This window comes from Zingiber officinale, chromosome 10B (genome assembly GCF_018446385.1).
Source record: "Zingiber officinale cultivar Zhangliang chromosome 10B, Zo_v1.1, whole genome shotgun sequence".
NCBI lineage: Eukaryota > Viridiplantae > Streptophyta > Magnoliopsida > Zingiberales > Zingiberaceae > Zingiber > Zingiber officinale.
The window spans coordinates 56,542,032-56,563,905 of record NC_056005.1 but is presented as its reverse complement, the minus strand read 5'-3'; the positions used below and the strand labels follow the sequence as shown (position 1 = coordinate 56,563,905).

The 21,874-nt window shown below is 35.0% G+C and overlaps 1 protein-coding gene across 1 annotated transcript; it reads right to left on the bottom strand.

Annotated features, from left to right (window-relative positions):
- Nucleotides 1-284: 284 nt before the first annotated feature.
- LOC122029429 (CTL-like protein DDB_G0274487) lies at nucleotides 285-17,198 on the bottom strand. The gene is made up of 7 exons (XM_042588412.1): nucleotides 17,043-17,198; nucleotides 16,443-16,963; nucleotides 2,280-2,463; nucleotides 1,959-2,183; nucleotides 1,714-1,830; nucleotides 773-1,006; nucleotides 285-632 (listed from the first exon to the last, which is right to left on the bottom strand). Exons 1-7 carry the CDS (start codon nucleotides 17,124-17,126, stop codon nucleotides 426-428), a joined length of 1,572 nt encoding a protein of 523 aa, XP_042444346.1. The 5' UTR covers nucleotides 17,127-17,198; the 3' UTR covers nucleotides 285-425.
- Nucleotides 17,199-21,874: the final 4,676 nt, after the last annotated feature.

The following is a 21,874-nucleotide window of genomic DNA, read 5'->3' as shown; positions in this document are numbered from 1 at the left end:
TGGACGTAGATGCCTGATCAGCTGCATTGGTTACAACGCATGCTGACATGTAGATAACATCGCAGACTACCATCGTGCCTTCCACAAATACTGCCAGTCGGGCTACCTACCGCACCAGCATTTGTGCGCTCTGCCAGATGCGCATTTGTACTTCATGAGCAATCTTAGTCTCTATCTTATTCTCCAGGTGATCAAGCGTTGCAACCACCCGTGGGCTCACGTCCTGAAGAGTTCCATTCCGGCTAAAATGAGATAATTACAAGAAATGCAAATTAAAAAGAATCTGACATGTGATGCTGGTGTTCCTCGAACAGCAAGAATTGTATTTGACAGGAGGTGAGGAAAAGAAAAGCATTTTCTTTGAATTTTTTTAAAAAAAAGGTTACAATTGCAACTGTTTGCATTGTTTGATCTACCGAGCAACTTCAAATGGGTGAATCCGCCAGTTGATCATGTTGGCGATTCATAACTTCTCTAGCTCTTGCACTCCTGTACTGTAACCGTTGGTGCAATGCCTCCGACATTTGGTCAAAGAATTCAGCGTCCCATCGCTGAATCAAGGAAGGATCTTCTGCAAAACATACATATATTGACGTAACTGCACTTTCAACAACTACTACAGCCAGTCCCACCTGTGGAAATAATCAACGAAAAAATGGTTAACAATAAAGATACGAGGTGGGACCTCACCAAAACAATCAGTCACTCTGTAGAATGTGTGTAAAGTAACATTGTGGCAAGTAACATGGGATGATGTAAGGTGGGAACTCACCAAAATCATTCCCATCAAAATAGCAGTTGAGCAAACCATAATTACTTTATCACTCCTTTTAAACCATGTCCACACCCCTGTACATGTTCCAGTAATCATCCCGCCCAAAATAATACTCATCAGAAGAACTGCACCTGAACAATCATAGGCAACAAGCGCTTCAATGCCGGTGGATTGGAATAACTCCCAGGCATCTCTAGCTGAGCTGTTGAAGCCTTTACCATTAACTGCTATCTATATAAAGATTGGACAAAAACCACAAATGTTTAAGATGACAATGGAACTATTTGTTGACATCTTTGGCAAACAGTCAGAAACATCTGTAATCAGATATATGGCAGAAGAGAATCCGCAAGTCAACTTCAAGTTTTATAGAAGGGAAATCAGGACCAAGACAGCATGACTGATTAAAGATTATCATAACTCAAACATCCCAGTGATGCAACTGCAGGGGAAATCCGTAGGAAAATATTTAAAGTCTGCTTTAAGATAGTAGACGAACATGGGAGACGCTTCTTTTTTTGCTCCAAGCAGACAAGTCATTAAGGTACAACAACAACAACAACAACCAAGTCTTATCCCACAAGGTGTGGTCGGCTATATGAATTTTTTTATGCCATTGACCTCAAGATCTCCTACTATATTATCATTAATATTCAAATAAATTTTATCTTATTATATTCATGGCAATTTTATCTTATTCTATTGTCACTAACTAAGTCACTATGGTAACAAAAAAAAAATGGAAATGACTTGAGCAGGTACAGTAGTAGCACACTGAAATCAGATATGTGTAAGGTCTGTTGCAAGCATTCTACCTGAAAGCTCTTCTATCCATCATGTGGTATATAATAAATGACTGGACTACCCTTCATTAAGTAGGAAAGTCAGTGACCTATCTCATTATAAGAAAAATCTCAGATTTACTAGATGCAACTAACCTCAACATAGGCATATTTGTTGAAGAAACGAACTAGAGTCTCCACAAGGTGAAATAAGAAATCAACACAGCAGAGAAGGCACTCATTACTTCCAATCTTCGATCGAACTCCTCGGATCTAGACATTCAAGCAAACATACATCAAGAAATTATTTGAAATTGAAAACCATCAAAGATATTTCTTTAGTAACAAATTGCCATGAATATTGAAAACAACTATGTAGTTTATCAAGTCTAGAATGTAACCTCCCACCGCATTGCTCGGATGGCTGCTGTAAAAAGTGATCCATAACAAATGCTACCAAAAGAAGTTGTCACTGCATAACGTAATGACTTCAAAACTGGATTTAGAGGCATTGATGGTGCACTTCGACTACCATTAATGAGAACAAGGAACACCATGCCAGATACTATCACATGGACTGTATTGCAAAATACAGCACCAATCCAAAATAAGCTGACAGCAAAAATCTACAAATACAGAGGCACAGGAAGATTTTATGAGTTGTTTAACATTTGATTGATTGGACATTTCATTCTTTGGAAGTAGCAAACTTGCCAGCTCACCACAAGGAGCCACCAGCGTGCACTGTCATCCATGTTTGATGCAATAACCCCAGATACACCAAATGACCACAACCCCATCCAACAAAGCATAATTGCAACAAAAGCATAGGCTACTCGCATAACTTCAGGAAGGTTCCAGAGCATCTTCACAGCCTTTTGCAGCACTAGCATTGTGAAAGGAAACCTAGAGAAGAATGTTGAAGTTGTCTAAGACATCATAAACAAGAATGTACAACACACAAATAATATATTATATAATATATATTGAAATCTCTGAAGAACGTGTAACCATGAAAAGGATTAGTCAAAAATATTAGGTTATAATAGTGCATGATTTAAATGTCAATGTGAACAATCTCAACCGAATAGGCCAACATTTATTTTATCCACTAAATAGGTGGGTGAGTACCACATACTTGGCACTGGTACATATATCCATCAGATTTAATGCATCATGAAATTGACATCCAAAAGTTCAAAACAAACAAACAAGAAAGATCATCACAAAAATTAGAGAAACAAACTGCCAAAAGAACTTAAGACATAAAGGAAGTATTTGATTCATTCTTCACCATAACAATCAATGCAAAACTGTATTCATTAAAAGAACAGAAATGTAGAAGGAGATGAGGGCATGAAAATTGTAATAAATCATATATGCAACTTCTGTAAGAAAAAGGGGAAAACAATTGGATGATACATTGTGAATGTCTGGCTTGCATCATCAGCATTGCAACATGCAGCCACCTAAGTATTGAGCTACTTTGCTTCCGAAATTTTCAAAGGTCTTTTCTGGAAAACATATAATGTTACAAAACAACTATAAAATAGTATACTCACAGTGTTGTATGTGATTCAGATGAGACATCCAAATTGTTCTACGAATAATCAGAGGGTTCACACTGAAAGAAAGGGCACTCAGGGAATGAAGCTCTTTTCAATGCACAATCTATGGAAATCCAGAAAATGATTCTTCTCCCTGCATAGAAGAAAACATTTGTGCATAGAGGACCCCTATTCTCTCAATCACACTAGTTCAGCACTCTTGTTAGCTACAAGGCTCTCACGCACAAGAAACTGTGGAAATATTCGTTTTTCTCCAAGACTCGTACCAAAAGAACACAAGAAAGTATGAATACTAGTTTGAACATTTCAGCCAGTCAAATGGTGTTCCAATACATTTAAGTGAGGAACTTCACAGATACTAGTTAGTTAATTATTGTGCCAAGTCAATTGTATCATGGCACCAGCTCCATATTCTTTGTACAGTAAATTTTGACCTTTATCTCACACTCATCATTGAACACATCTTAATCTAATCTTTCCATTACAAGATTATCAAGATAATAAATGCAAACAGAAACATACACTATCATATTTTCTCCATATTATTTTCCACCCACCACTAATCATTGTTGGCATTGTTTGCATTCTGATATAAAAATATCTAGACGGTTCATGCATTGTAACTAATTAAAGAACAAACAATTTGGGACCAAAGAACCTTTTTAATACACAATCTAGCAAAAATTTTATATATTGTGAATTTGGCAATTTCATCTGATTAGAAGAATTTCAAATGGAGAATGGGATAAAAAAGATGCATTCCTATGAAAAGAAAGTGATTTCTATACTCACTTTGGATGGATACACAAGCATACTGACTCTAATACCCAGTTTCTATATAAGAACTCCCAACCGCATGAAAGTTGATGTATATACACACTAACTGTGGCATTATTGTCTTTTCAAAGGAACTATATTTAATAAGAGTCCACTATGCATGGGCGAACTCCTAAGTTTTTCCTTTGATCTAATTATTGGATAACTAGTAAACCAACAATTACTTATTAAAACACAAGCCTTAAAATGATTGGAACCGATCCAGAATTACTTATTTAAAACACAAGCCTTAAAATAAGATCTTTAACCATTAAACAGATGTTGCCTATTTTATATTAGATAACCAATACAGAAAAAGGTCATACGTTGGATTCATATATTCCTATAGTCATTTCATTATATGTAAATGTTGAACTTGTCCCAAGAGGTTGAAAGAACATCTATAAAAAGTTACTTCACTATTATCTTTAGGGTAATTTATATCAATGGAAAATTCAATCCCACATATACATGGAAGAGTGGAAAACTCAATCTCACATATACGTGGAAGAGTGGTGCATCAATTGAAAAGGCGCAAAGCTTGTAATAAATACAAAAAAAAAGTGGCAAAATGAAATTCAAAACTAGCAACATGAATAAATGATTCAAAGTTGGCATATGCAAGATTTAAAATATCAACCCGTGCCGAAGTTTCGGTCCTAAACCGAATATAGTTTTGGTACCGTATCGTATCATGCTAGTATGGTTTCGATATTTTTTAAATATAAAATATATAAATGAAACATAAAAATTATAAATATTTAAAATAAAATTAAAATATATATTAAATTAATGGAATAGGTTCATTAAGGTTTAATTAAGGTTATTTAAATTATCTCAACTATAGCTAAGAGTTGATTGAAATTATTAATATAAGTTTTTATAATTAAAATCTAAGTTGACTTCGTGTTCCATGCGGCCAGTGAACGCGAGCCTCGCAAGTGACATCTGTGGCGAATGCAAGGCCTGTACGAGCCCTCCGCAAAGGCCGCAAGGCCATCGCGATGGGTTGCGAGGCCCCAGTGGCAGTGAGGCCTCCACAGTTGCTACAATATCCTTATAAGGTCATCACAAGGCCTCGCGGCCAGGCTTCTCGTGGCCTCCCCGACGGTCGCGAGGCCATCGCAAGGCCTCCGCAACGGCCACAAAGGCCATCGTGGGGCCTCTACGAGGCGCACGCAAGGTCTCCACAATGCCTCTGGTGTGTCGATGTCAATTCCTGTTGACGAGGATATTTCACCCGTACCAAACGACACAGCATGATATTTTAAACCTTGGGCATATTATTTCTTTCCTTTGATGTTATTTATTGGGATTTCTTGTCCAAAATTTTCATCGAACCTCATGGAAAATAGCATATTAACCAAATAAGTTCCAAACCTAAACAAATATAAGATTTTTATTCCAATAAACTGTTTTCTTCACTTTTGATATTATTTATTAGGACTATTAATTAAGACTTGATACGTTAATCAAATGACCATCATATCCCAAAATCCTAGTTATTTAATTCACTTCATAAAGCTCCTAGTCATCATTCACATATTCTCAATATTCAATTTCTTTTCCTCCAATCAATCACACATATAAAGTAGCTAAATAGTTGCTCTCAAGTTGCCTACCAAGATTTTTCAATATACATATTCTCTAGGATCGGGGCCATAGTACCATGGATTATACCTTTCAAAGAATTTTCATGCTCTGATGAATGACGCTAACACATGTTGCTTGTTAAATTTCCCATGTCCAATCTTCTTGTATTCTATGGGTTCCTAAGTCTTATATTATTTCCTAGAAAACCAAATATTAAAATTCAGCGATTAAATATAAGTTATTTTAAAATTTTGACAGAGAGTGTCTAGATTAGCTATATTTACCAACTTTAATGTAAAGATCACAAAAATATATGAATGATCAAATAATAAGAAAATGCATAAGTGAACGACTACCATGGAGTCAATACTTTCATTAAAAAGATAATTCATTATAGTAATTTTGATCATTTTAAGATAATAAATCTTAACAATTTCTACAAAGGTGAAATCCGTCACCCGCCATTGAGAGTGAGAAAATCAGGTACCGAACAAGCCCCACAGTGCATTTTTCATCGATTTCATCGGGATTCGACCCTTGCTCCATTTTGCAAATGTGGTTACCAACTCGGCTACACCCTGGGACATAATAAATCTTATATATATATATATATATATATATAGTCATGGTCACGATGGAAGTCAAAGTCTAAGCGGTCAACATCCATGTATCGGTGGCCAGTCGGACAACTCACTCGTCCGGCCGGGACAAAGAAGTATCGATCAGATATCACCACAGTTCGGCCAGGCACCGAGCTTCCGACGCTCAAAGCAAGACATACACCGAGCGGCTAGCCCCCTCGGACTTACATCGAACCTCGGAGCCGGTGAAACAAGATCACAGCACAACGGAACTCTGATAGTGGAATGTTGGCCGAGCGGCCACTCCGCTCGGTTGAAGGGCTGGACCACCCGAACGGCCAAGGGTTGGCCGAGCGGGATGGTCACTCGGTCCACTAATAGACAAAAAGGAGGATCAGCCGATATCCTAGTGGGAACTCGCGCCACCGACAGACGGCATGATTGGCGGCATGGCCAGACAGAGGATCGTACGACGGAATCTTCCACTGTCATGTCAGACATATGCTCGGGTCATTGAGGTATGGTGTCAGGGACGCTTTCCTGACATGTCTTTTCAAGAGAAGCTTTGAGAAGCGTGCACGCGCTTCCCCGGAGCCCTATATAAAGGGCTCCAAGCTTCGACGGAGGTAGGCATACTTTTACTGTAGCTACTGTTACTCTGCTTTTTTGCTTCCTCGTTTATACTTCGCCGGAGACTGACTTGAGTGTCGAAGGGTCATCGTCGGAGAACCCCTCCTTGGCTCGGCAATGACGCTGTTGTGGTTACAGGTTCCTTCGACTCAGAGTCCGTCAACAGTCAACAAGAGCGTCACGTCCCCAGCGTCCATCGCCTCGACTCTCGGACATGATCATACTTCCATCAATACGGGGTCCTGAGGAAAGGTCGGAACACATTGAATCTATTGTACGCAACCACCCTGCATTGCAAGAGGTTTCCACGACTTGAACCAGTGGCCACAAGGTCGCACGACAACAACATTACTATTGTGCCAAGGCTCCCCTTTATAATGCATTGTGAACGTATTAATCAATCAAACACCTCCATATTTGTTGTGATCAGGAGGATGAAACTTAGAATCTAGAGAAATCAAAACAAGTTTAAGGAAGAAAAAAGATAAAGAGAGAAGAGTTAATAGTATTTTAGTTTAGGAATATCTTTTCATAACAAATGCTAAAATTAAAATAATAGATCTACAATAATAGACAATGGAAAAGTTGTAACACATTAATTTAAAGAATTATAAAAATATAAATAAAAAAATGAAAAATGGTGGGAGATGCAAGCGATTACTAATTAGCTTTATACAAGGATCTACATGAAATGAGAGCTATTTTAAAGTTGCTTCCATCAAATACCAATCAAACACAAAATTAAATGAAGGGATATTAAAGATCAAGTAAATAAAGAGATTGTGAACTTGAAGTGCAAAGCTATCTACCAATGTAAAGCGACATGAATGCAAGTCATGCATTTCATGGTATACAAAATTATTGACTCAGTAAATATTCAACCAATAATTTATTGCTTCCTGTATTAGCTAGAAGTACTCAATGGAAGTTATCAAATGTTCAATTAACTACATGTTATCATATGGGAATTTTCTAAATTTGATTAAAATTAAAATTTAATGTTACTAATTTTATCCTATTCAAATTTTGTATTTTAATTTTTTTTTTCAAATTTTAGACTACAAACTAAGCGTGAATTAGACCACTATTTTGAGCTTTGGGGGTCGAGTTAAACTTAGATTAAGGTTAAGTTTAGATGGAGCTCATTTAAATAAATATAGCAATTAAGGGTTAGGTGAAGTTCATCAAATAGACATGATGGTAATTATGTTTGTGTGGGTTAAAACTGACCTTGATCTAGGTTCATTTTAACCAATTTAGGCCACAACCAATTTTATATTTAGGATAGTGTAGTTTAGACATGTTGGGTTGGATTAGCAAAACTCTTGGGAGGTTAACATTTCCTTCTATCTCTCCCACATATTCACTTTTATCCTCTCTCTTGATGCTTTTCTTCTCTTCCCTGCAGTGTTGCGCCCTCTCATGCTCATGTGTGTATTACTCGTTTTTTATTGTTGTTGCCATAAAGCATTGACCACTCCCACACCTCCAACAACTCTCTCTCTCTCTCTATCTCTCACATAAACAGTCTCTCTAGGTCTCTCCCTCTTGTTTCTATTTCCGATGTGTCACCGTCACTCAAAACCAAGACTTCGTCCCTTGTATTTTCTCTCTCTGCCTTTCATGTTCCTTTGCACTTGCTCACATCCCATGTTGCCGCCACCTTTCTCCCAACCCATTTTTTCTCTCTTTTGCTATTTTCTTTTCCGAGAGTACCCTCCCCACACAAAGAGAGTGACGGGAAGCCTAACTTCGCCACTCTTATTTTCTCTCTCTTCCTTTCATCTTCCTTTGCACCTGCACACATCCCTATGCCGCCGCCACCTTTCTCCGGATCCATTTTTTCTCTTTTTTACTACTTTCTTTTCCAAGACTACCCTCTCCACACAAGGACAGTGATGGGAAGCCTAGCTTTTCCTCCTTAGCATTCACATTTGCCTCATTCCCATTCTTATTCTCATTTCTAAATTTGGATCAAATTTTTTGGCTTTTTTGGTATAAAAAAAGTTCTTCTCTTAGGGTGTAAGATTCTCTTGTTTTCTTTTCTTTATGTTTTGTTGATAATGATTATCTTTAACATTAAAACTATTGGTTATCTAGATTAGAGATTCAAGTTGTTCCTTATTATCATGCACCTTGAAATCACTACTTAGAAAAATTGTAAATAAGAGTTTAATCTCATTATTTGGAACTGGGTTGTGATAGATTAGTGTATGGTGTTAATTTGGAGAAGTCTAAGGGGTGTTTTATCATGGTTGTTATGTTCTATTTCAATTTGGGTCATAGCATGGTATTTGGACCAAGATTGGATCCATTCACTGAGTTTTGATTAATTCTAAATTTTTCCATTATTATGCATTTAGTTTATCTTGAGCTTTTTTATGTTGTCCCTAGACTTCAATTTGTAAGTACGTATTGGGAGAATAATGACAATGTAGAATTATGGATCGCTATGGTATATATTTGAGTATATCCTTGAACCAAAGTTTAAAATTTTGACCCGTGTCGAGGTTTCGGTCTTGAACCGGAACAATACGATTTCGGTACCGTATCGTGCCGTGCCGATATAGTTTCGATATTTTTTAAATATAAAATATATTAATTAAAAACTAAAATATTTAACATAAATATTTCAAAAATAAACAAGATAAAAAATAATCTTTTAAAAAAGGAAAAGATATGAAAATAGATAAATAAATAAATAAAAATTTTATTATAATTTTTAAATTAAAATAAATGAAATATAAAATTAATTAGATAATTTTATTAGGGTTTAATAAAGTCTTTTTAGATTATCTCCACCATAACTAGATTTTAAAAAATTAAACTAAATTAAAAAATCTGAAATGTCTGCATGTCTTAATCAAAATGTCTGGAAAAATTAAGACGTCTCAATTGGTATCTTTAATACTTTAAAGTACAAATTAGAAAAATTCATGAAAATTTATTGATAAGAGATTATTTATGTTTCTATAACAATTTTAAAAAGGGAAATAAACCAACACCAATAAAATGAGTTCTAAAGAACTAGATTATTGGAAGTAAATGTATTCTTTTCTTGCTATTTACAAGTGAGGATTTACATAGGGAGGGTTATTTTTAAAAGAAAATATTGTATTTATTTCTCCTTTGATGCATGTCTTTAAACTACTTTACCTTCCATGCTATATATTGATTTGTATGTTGACACTTATACACCTCTCTAATGCAATAAGTCCTTCTCAAGAGAGCATATATTAATATATTATTAAATTAGCCTAATACGTATTGCATAAACACTCAAAGTGAAACAAGTATTATTGAAAATAAATACTAAGATCTCTAAGCCTACCCCTTTATCATAGCATCTAAGTGTTCGTAGACATGTGGTAGCATAGATGGCACTATTAGGATCGATGCAAGCTAGAGGAGGGTGAATAACTCCTTTCACATCAACAGATTGTGCCGTGGAAATTCGAACTACAATTGACGACACATAGCAAATATGGTCAGTTTATTTGGTTCACTACCTTTGAAGGTTGCTACATCCAAAGCCTAGTCCTAACGAACAACCCCTACTAACCTTCTCCTTTTCAGATAACTTCCAGAGGCGGAGAAGTCTCTTGCAACTTATTTCTAATAAACAATACAACAAGAAACTAAAATACAAATACAAATGAAAGCAAGGTTCAAAATTTCGACCCGTGCCATGGTTTCGGTCTCATACCGAAATGATACAGTTTCGATATTGTATTGTCATGCCGATACGGTTTCGGTATTTTTTTATTTATATATAGTATATTTATTGTGTATAATTTAAAAATAAATTGTATATTGATTTTATATAAGTTCTCCATTATTAAACAACTTAATATTATTAGAAAAAATAATTAAATATAGTTTTCTATAAAGAAAATTGATCTATCAATAATTTGAATTTAAATTAATACATCAAAATATGTTACTTTGTGACCAAAAGGTCACGGATTCGAATACTGGAAATAGCCTCTTGCAAAAAGTAAGGTAAAGTTGCGTACAATGGATCCTTCCTCGGGACCCGCATAGAGCTTCGTGCACCGGGCTGCTCTTTTTTACATCATAATATGTTACCTTACTAATACTAAAATGAGTGACATTGGTTTTTGTAACATTTTGCTTAAGTAACCTTTATAGTTCTCCAATGCCAAGAATAAATAATTATAATTATATAAATTAATACAAAGATGATATTTTATATATAATAATTATATAAATTAACTATTTATTCAATTAATTAATTATTAATTTAAATAATATATATTTAAAATAATAAAAAATATTTAAATATCAATTAAATATTAAAATAGTAAAAAAAATACAAAAATTTTTTTAAAAAATATCATAATATATTAGGATTTTTAAATAAAATTTAAAATAGTAAAAATAATTTTTATTATTTAATAAATTTTATTAATTTTTTAAAATTTTAAATATATTTTTATATTTTATTGAGATAATTTAAATAGAGTTTATGAAAACCTCTTTAAAATATCACACTTAAATGGAAATTATTTGAATTATTTAAATTATAATATTAATTTTGCTCAGTACACTCCCGCGACGCACGCCCGCAATGCATGCACGCGCCGCCTCTAATGCCCCGCACACCTCTGACGGCGCTGGAGGCGTCCGGAAGTGTCTCACTACGCTTCCGGCTTCACCAGAAGCATCGCATTGCGACGCCTCGAAAACTTAGCTTTGGATGCTTTATTATTGTTTTGGATTGTTTCTTGATGGTAAAAAATATAGCAACACTTCGTATCTAACCCCTCAAGAACAGCCATAGCTTAACTTCCTCGAGACCCTCTTTTATAGGGTAGGGTTGATTTCCACCTAATAGGCGATTGCCAAGTTTCGATGTCCATGTAGAACTACCCTTTCTGACTCATTTTGACCACTATCAATCGTCTATTAAACTTCATCAATTGATTGATAGCCAATTAACTGATAGGCAACCAGTCAAGTTTCTTTCCAATCGATTTTTGAACTTTCTATTCGCTACTACAATGTTGATCAAACTCATTAATCGACTAATATAAAATATTATAGCAAAAAACCTAAACCCTGACACTAAAGCAAACCTAGTTATTGTAGCAACTCTAATTATTATAGCAATCCTAATTACTATAGCAATCCTGGTTATTATAGCAAACCCTAAAAATACCTCAAACCCCAAATTCGAGGTTTAGAGTCCATTGATCGATCGATACAACTACCAATCAATCGATACTCCTATTTCATCCTTGCCAAAACTAAATTCTCGCCTTGCCTATATCTGTTTAATCTCAACCTACCAAAACTTCCTTTGTATAATATCCAATTTGCCTTGATCTGCAAGGACTTTCCAATTCTAACATCTGGTCTATCTTGATATGTCGGGACTTTATACGCCTAGCATCTACTCACCCTTGACCTAATAAAACTTCTCCAAATGGCAAGCATTTGATCCATGACCTATTAAGACTTTCCTACTTACCTTTCATCCACATGCCAAGTGTTTGATCAACTTTAATCGACTTGGATTTCACATTTCATGACAAGTGTTTGGTCCTCCATAGTCCACTTGGACTTCGCTTCTTATGTCAAGTGTTCGGTTCTCCATGACCCACTTGTACTTTTCTTTTACCAACTCCCCGTTGAACTTCTGATCGTCAAGTGTCCGCTCAACCATTGACCCACTTGGACTACTCTACCGTCAAGTATCAAGTTAACTTTGACCTACTTAACGTCTCACTCAATTCAACTAGCATATTGATCAAATATCAAAATTCAATTCGAGGCAACTCGAGCTTAGTTAATTAAGCTTGGTTAACCTCAACCAGATGTCGATTACACCAATATACACGTAGTCAACATTTATTTGCATAAAGACGCTATATCATTGATTATCTTCAAGAAAGGCTTAACCAACATGTTAGATGACATTATTCATAATATGAGAACCCGACTCTAATGATTCACTTCTTAGTATATTTGTGGATTTATTAGTATGATTAAGAGGTGATAATTAAAAATTAATTAATTTATGATAAAAGATAGTGAAAATTAAGTAGAGCTATTTATCTTAATAAATGGTTATAATTAAATAAATTTTATTTGTGGAGAATAAATGATATTAATTAAGAATAATGGTGAAAACTATGTGGCATAAAGATAAGAGATAATTTTATGTTAAAATAAAAAACTGAATTTGAAACTCTAGTATTGTAATGAGAATTATGACTTGTCTAAATTTTTGAACTCTTAATTCAAATCAAGTTTACCCACTTAGTAATTTATGTTTTCCTCAAACTTTGAGACCAAGTATTTATTTTGAAGTCTTGCTCAGCTAGAGTATAGAGTTGCCTAAAGATCCTCGACATGATGGAAATTCAATTTTACTTTCCTTGTTTTACTTATTATTTTGTGTGTTAGACTTTGTTGCTGTATATTCTCACATAGTCTCATTATACTTTCTTAAACAAAAGAAAGAATATATGTTTTGTTAAACACCTCGTGTTGCCATTTATTATCATTTTGGTCACTCTTTTATCATATCATCACCAAGTGCTCTACCTCTTGGTAAATGGAATTACAACCCTAAGTCATGACATTTATAATTAGACTTTTTTATATTCAACTTATCAATGAACTAAACTGATTGCAGTTTTATGAGAAACTTTAAATTCCATAATTAACTTAATAGTCTGAAATTTAAAATATAGTACAAATGGTAATTTCTGATAAGTTATTTAGACTAAGGATAAAGAAAACATAGGTGAGCAAAAGGGCACTTGGGGAACACATTTACCTATCTATATATAATTAAGATAGCTTTTGATTTGGTAACTATATTGTATAGAGTAAAAGAGTAATACAATGTTTGATCGAGTCCATTTAGTTATATGGTTATGATTCTCTTAGAATATGGAGCCTTTGAAAATGACCAAATCTCCCAATGATAATTATCATGAGTTTAATAAATTTTATCTTTTCATCAGTTTTTGTCCTTTGTGAGATCTGATTACTAGTATGTAGTGACTAAATCATTCAGCAATGTGTATATTAAATGACATGTCTTTCTATCTATTATATATATAGGGAGAGAGAGATTTTAAATTATATATATATATATATATATATATATATATATATATATATATATATATATATATATATATATATATAGAAAGGCATGTCATTTAATATACACATTGTTGAATGATTTAGTCCCTACATACTAGTAACCAGATCTCACAGAGGACAAATTTTTCTACCTGAAGCTCTAAGATGTAGGAATTGGAAAATAATAACAACTCCCAAACATTTATCCCACTAAGTGAAATCAGCAATATAACTAAATCTTTTTGGTCTCATTCTTCCTTGCTTAATGTGTGTATTTATCATGGTCTCATATCGCCTAAATAGGTCATTTATTAGTCGCCTAAATACATAAACATATCATTTTAAACATAACTCTCACAGTTTTCCCTCAATTGACACGACTTCGACTTTCTCTCTAATATTCTTATTTTTATCTTATTCATCCTGTACGTTCACACATGCACCTTAATATCCTCATTTCTACGACTCTCATCTTCTGCTCGAATGTTTGATTTATAAGTAATATTCAGCTAACCAACATTTTGTAAAACTTACTTTTAAGTATCTTACAATCAAAAAAAATATTCTCCTCCATTTTAATCATCCTATTGATGTTTTGTATCAATCAACCCCTCCATCATTTTGTAAAAACGATCCTAGATACTTTAAACTCTTAGTTACAAAGCTCACAACAACCAAGCCTTATCCCACTAGGTGGGGTCGGTTATACGGATCCTTTTACGTTATTGAATTCTATCTCCTACTATATCATCATCTATACTTAAATAAATTTTATCTTGTTTTATTGTTGCTAACCAAGTCTTTTTTGGTCTTCCTCTTCCTCGTTTGATATGCGTGTTTGTCATAGTTTCACATCGCCTAACTGGAGCATTTATTGATCGACATGCTCATACCATCTTAAACGTGTCTCTCAGAGTTTTCTCTCAATAGACGCAACTCTGACTTTCTCTAATGATCTCATTTTTTATTTTGTTCATTCTCGTATGTCCACACATTCACCTTAACATCCTCATCTTTGTAACTCTCATCTTCTGCTCATGTGCTCTATTATAACCTAACATTCAACTCCATATAACATAGCAGATTTAACTGTGATTTTGTAGAATTTTACTTTAAGTTTTAAAGGTACTTTACGGTCATATATAGTTACCAAGCTAACAATTACAAGTAACTAATCATCTCCTATCTTAACAATTATCCTGCTAAGTCAAATACTAAAAAAAAAGGCAATGCGATGTACAGAACTCCCACCAGTGTGGGGTCCCATGGAAGATTTGGACAACATTAGATTTATTGTATGTAGTCTTACCTTGTATTTTGCAAGAAACTTTTTTCGCAACTCGAACCCGTGGCCTCAACATCGCATGACAATAACTTTACCATAGTTATGTCTAATACATCTAAATTTAAAATTTTATATATTTTATCTTTACTCTACTAAGCCTAAAATATTTTACTTCTAGTATTTCGTGTAAAAATTTGAGTTTAGCATTTACTCTTTTACGTGTCTCATCAACCAAAATAATATCATTTGCAAATAACATGTACGATGATAACGTGTTTTAGATGTGTCTAGTAAGTTCATTCATGACTAGTGTAAAAATATACAGTTAGAGTTGATCTTAATTTAATATTTATATGAAGAACTCCGATTAATTCCTAATCCATTAGGAATTTCATTCTTATCATTACATTCTCGTATATATCCTTAATTCTTTGCATTACGCTAATACCTTTCTTTTCTAAAATTCTCCGCATAATTTGAAAAAAAACTATGGATGCATGTTGGAATTATAATTTCATTTACTATGCAATTTTTTGTATTTTAACATATATCGATGCATGTTGTATAATTATACAGATTCAATGACTTAATTATGTGAAAAAATATATGAGCAGAGAGAGAGAGATCTGGAATTTTTATTTTATCGACTCCAGAAAGTAAAATGTAGAAAGTTGATAAAATAAAATAAAAATTTCTAATTTTCTTTATTCTGCTGTGTGTGGAAAACAATTGTGCAGCAACTAAATCATTCAACAGATGTGTATACTAAACAACATGTTTACAAGTATGTATCAACTTGCCAAGCAACTGGTTATTGAGTTATCTTCAATTGTGTTCAGGCCCTACATTTCTATATACTTCTGGTCTATCAATGATCATATCTCAAACGTGGAAACTTATTTGATAGTATATCGTGATTAAACTCACAACAAGAACTCGGAAGAGTACATCCTTATATCTTAAATGCCAACTCATCGGTTATAACTTAACTGGAGTTTCTTGAAGACCAAGGCAACTCTGACGTTTATATCTCTTCCATTTGGGATCTAACCAGTAGGTAAGCAAAAGAAATCATACATCTTACTTGAGGCGCAGAAGACAAGATGTAATGGTTTATCGCTCTCTAGTCATCACAAATAACTTCCAAACATAAAAGAAGAAAAGAAAAGGCATATAATTACTTTCCATCAATCAATAATCTTCAAAATTATACTCCAATATTATTCAAAATCAAGTGGATCAAAAAGTGGGTAAAGGAAAAAAAAAAGAAGAAGAAGGCCTGAAGCGTACCTCTCCAACACCGACATGACATACAGGAACTGTAGTCCAGCGCCCACACCGAAGGCCACGCCCCAAAAGAAGTGCTTGACCCAAAAGCACAAAACGCTGACCACAGCCAGATAGGTGGTAAGCCCGTGGATAGACACCTTCATCATCTGGCTCCCATGGGTACCCAGCAGCGATAGCCACGACCACGCCAAGAGCGCACCCGCTCCGCCTGCCACCCCGTAGAACGGCCAGTACGTCTCCGTGAGATCAACCCGCGCGCTCTGCTGCTGCTGCTGGAGGAGCGCTTCCTGACTGGAGTTTCCACCGCCAGTGATATTGGTGAAGCGATCGATGTTAAATCGATCAGGCCGGCTGAAGTGATTGATTCCGAGGAGGGCCAAACCAGCGCCGAAGGCCAGAAGGTGAATAACGAAGATGACGAGCCAGAAGAGGTCTCTCCAGTGTCTCGCCTCATTCAGGGAGGGCCTGGGAGGCGGCCCGGGCGACGCGTCGCTCCCGTTACTGACGTAGCTCCGTTCGTTCTGAAAGGAATTCGAAGCATGAATCGTTCGGCCGAGAACAGGAAAAGGGAAATTTAAATTGGGGTACGAGAAAGCGAACCTCGTCTTCATCCTCGTCGACGGAGGCGGAGGAGGCCAGATCGGCATCGGAGAAGGCCTGGCGCTGCGGGTCGCGGAGGCTCATCCTCTGGGGTTTGAAGAGTAACTGATGAATGCTGCAGGAGGCGTTAAAGTGAATAAGAAACCGAATCAAATCAAATCAAATTACAGTATTGAATAGGACAGGAAAGGATAGGCAAAAGGAAAAGGGTTAATCTGTTCCTAACAGGAGGGAATTGAACCTTCGGAATTTATGATTATTAGAGGATGTTTGGTTTAATGGGAATAGAAATGAGGAATGAGAATGAGAATTATTGATTGTTATTGTTAATATTTGGATTATAGGAATAGGAATATAAATAAGGGAATGAATCTTTGAAATTGGGTAATAACTCATTCTCATGTATCTCCCTTTCACCCTATTTTCATCAATCAAAATATTCTCTTATTTCAAAAATACCCTTTACCTAAAACTAAAATTTTCTCTCTTAATATCAAATATCAAAACATATTTATTTATTTTTTCTTTCATATCATTTCTCTCTCCTTGTTCCCTCTCAACATATTTTCACTCTCATCATTTTATCACACACTTTCTCTTTCCTTAATCTCCTATCACACTCTCTTTCCTTTTTTTTCTCATTACACTTTCCCTCTCATCATACTTTCTCTCTCCTCAATCTCTTCTTTTTTTTTTCTCATCATATTTTCTCTCTCATCATACTTTCTCTCTCCTCAATCTCTCCCATCACACCCTCTTTTCTTTTTTTTTTCTCATCACACTTTTACTCTCATCACATTTTCTCTCTCTTCAATTTCTTTTGTCATACTCCCTACTTTTTTTCCTCAATACACTTTCTTTCTCATCATACTTTCTCTCTCCTCAATCTCTCCCATCACACTCATTGTTCTCTTTTTTCTCATCACACTTTCTCTCTCACCGTACTTTCTCTCTTCTCAATCTCTCTCATCACACTCTCTCTCCTCATTTTTTTCTCATTACATTTTCTCTCTCTTCATCCTCTCCCATCATATTTTCTCTTACATCATACTTTCTCTCTCATCTTCTCTCATCATGCTCTCTCCTATTACACTCTTTTTTCTCATTTTCTCTCATCACACTTTCTCTCTTTTCATTCTTTCTCATCATACTTTCTCTCTCATCATTATCTTTCATCATATTTTTCTCTTACATTCATCTTTCTCTCACATCTAATTTTTTCTCTTATTTTCCTTTAAAGGTAAAAAAATGAAATTTTGATTTATTTCGATAGAAAATATGCAACTAATCAAATATTATTTTTAAGAGTCATATCCATGCTCATACCCATTCTCATTCCATAATATAATGATTCTCATTCCGATTCCTATTCCTAGGAAAGAACCAAACGCCCCCTTAGTCTCCGATGTTTTTATATAAATATACTTGACAAATGGTATTTGTTGCCCTTATCTCTAGTCTAAAAAAGGAGGCGCAAGTGGAGTTTAAAATATGAACAAAACATTTTCATTTCCTGCCATTTCATAATTCTGCTTGCTTTGTTTGAGAGAAGTGGAAAGAAAAATATATATATATATAGATAAGGGATAAAAAAAATTGACTCGAATATAATAAATTAAAAGAAGGGGCGAAGGGTAAATTTTACCCTTGCATATTTGAGAATAGGCATAATTTGTTATATCTCAAATTAGGGTGTAAGAGAAGAAGCACTCATATCAATTTTCCTATCACTATATCTAAAATTTAGGGTAATAACTCATTTTATTAAATTTAGATAATTACTTTTCATTGCATACTACATCAACTACCCTAAAATTTATATTTTTTTTTAATTTATTATTATTTTCTTCTCTTTCCTCTATTTTTTTATTATTATATTTATGGAATGAGTGGAAGGAGAGAGATTAAAAAGGAGTAAAAAGAGAGAGATTGAAAAGAAATAATATTTTACTTTTAAGGTAAAGGTTTTATTCACTAAATTAAGAGAATTACTATTTATTAAATCTAAATTTAAGGAATAGATAGGGTAGCTGATGTAAAGGATTTTTAGCAACCCTATCTAAAATTTAAGGTAAAATCTTTGGATAAGGTAGCTGATGTGGATGCTCTAAGGAAGGGGAAAGAAACTTATTCTAATATCATTCCTCCTTCAATTGAAGAGGTTTGCTTGGTCGACTTTGACGAAATTGACATCCCAGGACTTGAGGTCCTCATCGAAGATTCCTAGATCCGACAGTGTCCTCGAAAGAGGACTTGGAGGCGGCAGCATCGACATGCTTCTTGCAGTACACAACCACCTTGGCGAGGATCCTGGAAGAGATGTTGGGGAGGGGGATGTCGTTGTCGGTGCAATCATCCTCGATCATGTGCTTATGGTCTATGACTCCATCACTACTGCCTCCTCCACCTCGAACACCACATTATTTGAGCTCTTCGGTGTGATCATCCTCGCCATATCTTCCACTATCCAAGGACAAAATCGCATGAGAAGATTGAGGGAAGGAGAGATCAAGAAAGGGAAAATAAGAGGCAAGAAAGTTATAGCATAGATGGGGTGGGGGGGAGTCGAACGTGAAGATGTTGGGGCTAACTGGCGATTCATGTGTCAAGATCTCCATCACCATCGCGACCATCAGAGTTTACTGATGTGAATCCAAAGAGAAAGATATCTCAAGAACCCACAACAAATGGAAGAAGAAAGAAAGAAAGAACTAAATCGATAAGATTGATAAAAAGAACATCGACCCAATGCTTAGGAAAGCATGAACCTTGGTATAGAAGATGATAGACGCCACAACCTTGGGATGGAGGTTGATAAGTCTTCGAATGCCACAAGGAAATGCCTTGATAAGTTCTAATTCAATGAAGAACCAACAAGTGAGAGTCTCACCGTGGTTTAGATTGAAAAATATGTCAAAGATATATGTGTGGTGGTCACCCCCTTTATTTATAGCTATAAGGTGAACCAAAAACCCTAAAAGGCCTAAAGAAAGCCTATTTAGTAAAGGCCTATGTAGACTACTTAGCCATTTTAAACTTATGACTTTATTACAATCCAAATAAAAGTAGAAATTTAGTCTAAATTAAGCCTACATATCCCTACTACATAGACATGAGACTTAAGTGCTAATTAAGCTCATCTAAGGCTTAAATTAGGTTAACTATGCCGAATGACTTGCTCTTGGTCAAACCTTCTTCAATGGTAGCTTTGGCCTTCACATCTTCAATTAGTACATTAAGTACTTCCTTAATCTTTCTAGCCTTAGCCCTTGTAATTGGGCATCCATTGATGCATAATGGATCATCATTAACATCTAGAGTGGGTTGACCATGATCCATATCGTTAGCTTGTTGCTCTCTTTCTTTGACTCCATCATTCCCCCTTTCCCCAAAAGGATTCGTCCTCAAATCTTGATCACCTCAGTTTTCCATCTGTTTGTTGATGCCAAGTTGTAGAAAACAAAAGTTTTGTTCCCAATTTTCCCCATAGTTTCTTCCAAAAGTAGCTTAGGAACTTTGCATCACGATCTGAAACTATGCTCCTCGGTACTCCATGAAGTTGGACAATCTCCCTAAAAAATAGATCGCAATATGATTAGCATCATCTATTTTCTTACAAGGAATAAAATGAGCCATTTTAGAAAATCTGTCCACAATGACAAAAATGAAATCCATACCTCATTTAGACTTTGGCAGTCCTACAACAAAGTCCATGGAAATATCAACCCAAGGTTCACTAGGAATTGGTAAAGGTGTATACAATCCATGAGGTAAAGATCTAGATTTTTCTTGCCTACATGTTATACACTTCTCACAAAACTTGACTACATCTCGTTTCATGTGTGGCCAAAAGAAATGCTCTACCAACACTTCTAGAGTTTTTCTTACTCCAAAATGTCTCATTAGTCCCCCACCATGAGTTTCTTGGATTAATAATTCCCTTAATGAACAATTAGGGACACACAACCTATTTACTCTAAAAAGAAATCCCTCATGCTTATAAAACTGTCCAAATGCAGCATGTTCACAAACATCAAACATATTTCCAAAGTCAGAATCATTAGAATATAGATCTTTAATGTATTCAAATCCTAACAATTTAGTGTTCAAAGTAGAGATCAAGGTATACCTTCAAGACAAAGCATCTGCAACAATGTTTTCCATACCTTATTTATATTTGATCACATAAGGGAATGATTCAATAAACTCCACCCATTTTGCATGACGTCTATTCAACTTACTTTGGCTCTTCAGATGCTTCAACGATTCATGGTCAGTGTGAATGACAAACTCTTTGGGCCACAAGTAATACTGCTAAGTCTCTATAGCTCTCACCAATGGATACATCTCCTTATCATAAGTGTTAGTTAGAGCCCTAGAGCCAATCATTTGATGATTGTATGGACTCATGTATATCATATTTTTGTATATTAATAAAGGCATTGGTTTTTGGTTATTATGCTTATTTGTATTAGTGTCAGATAAAATAAGTATAGTAACGTCCTTGAGTAGAACGTTCATACCTATATCAATCGATTAGTTGAATCGATAGTGAGATGATATAGGGAACACTACTCTAAATCATTCCTAGTCGAGTATTAACATTCAGGGACAATGTTAATACAATAAGACTAGCATGTAGGTCAGCTCGATGACTTGATCTCACAAGTCATGGATATAGAGATATCAAGCTGACACATGGGTATGCATTAGAGAATGTATACTGAATGACCCGCCATGAGAAAGTATCATGGATCGTTATATGAGTGTCATATACTTTCTCATGTGGCTATTAGTATGACTACTAGTCCTTAGACCTGAAGTCACCATGG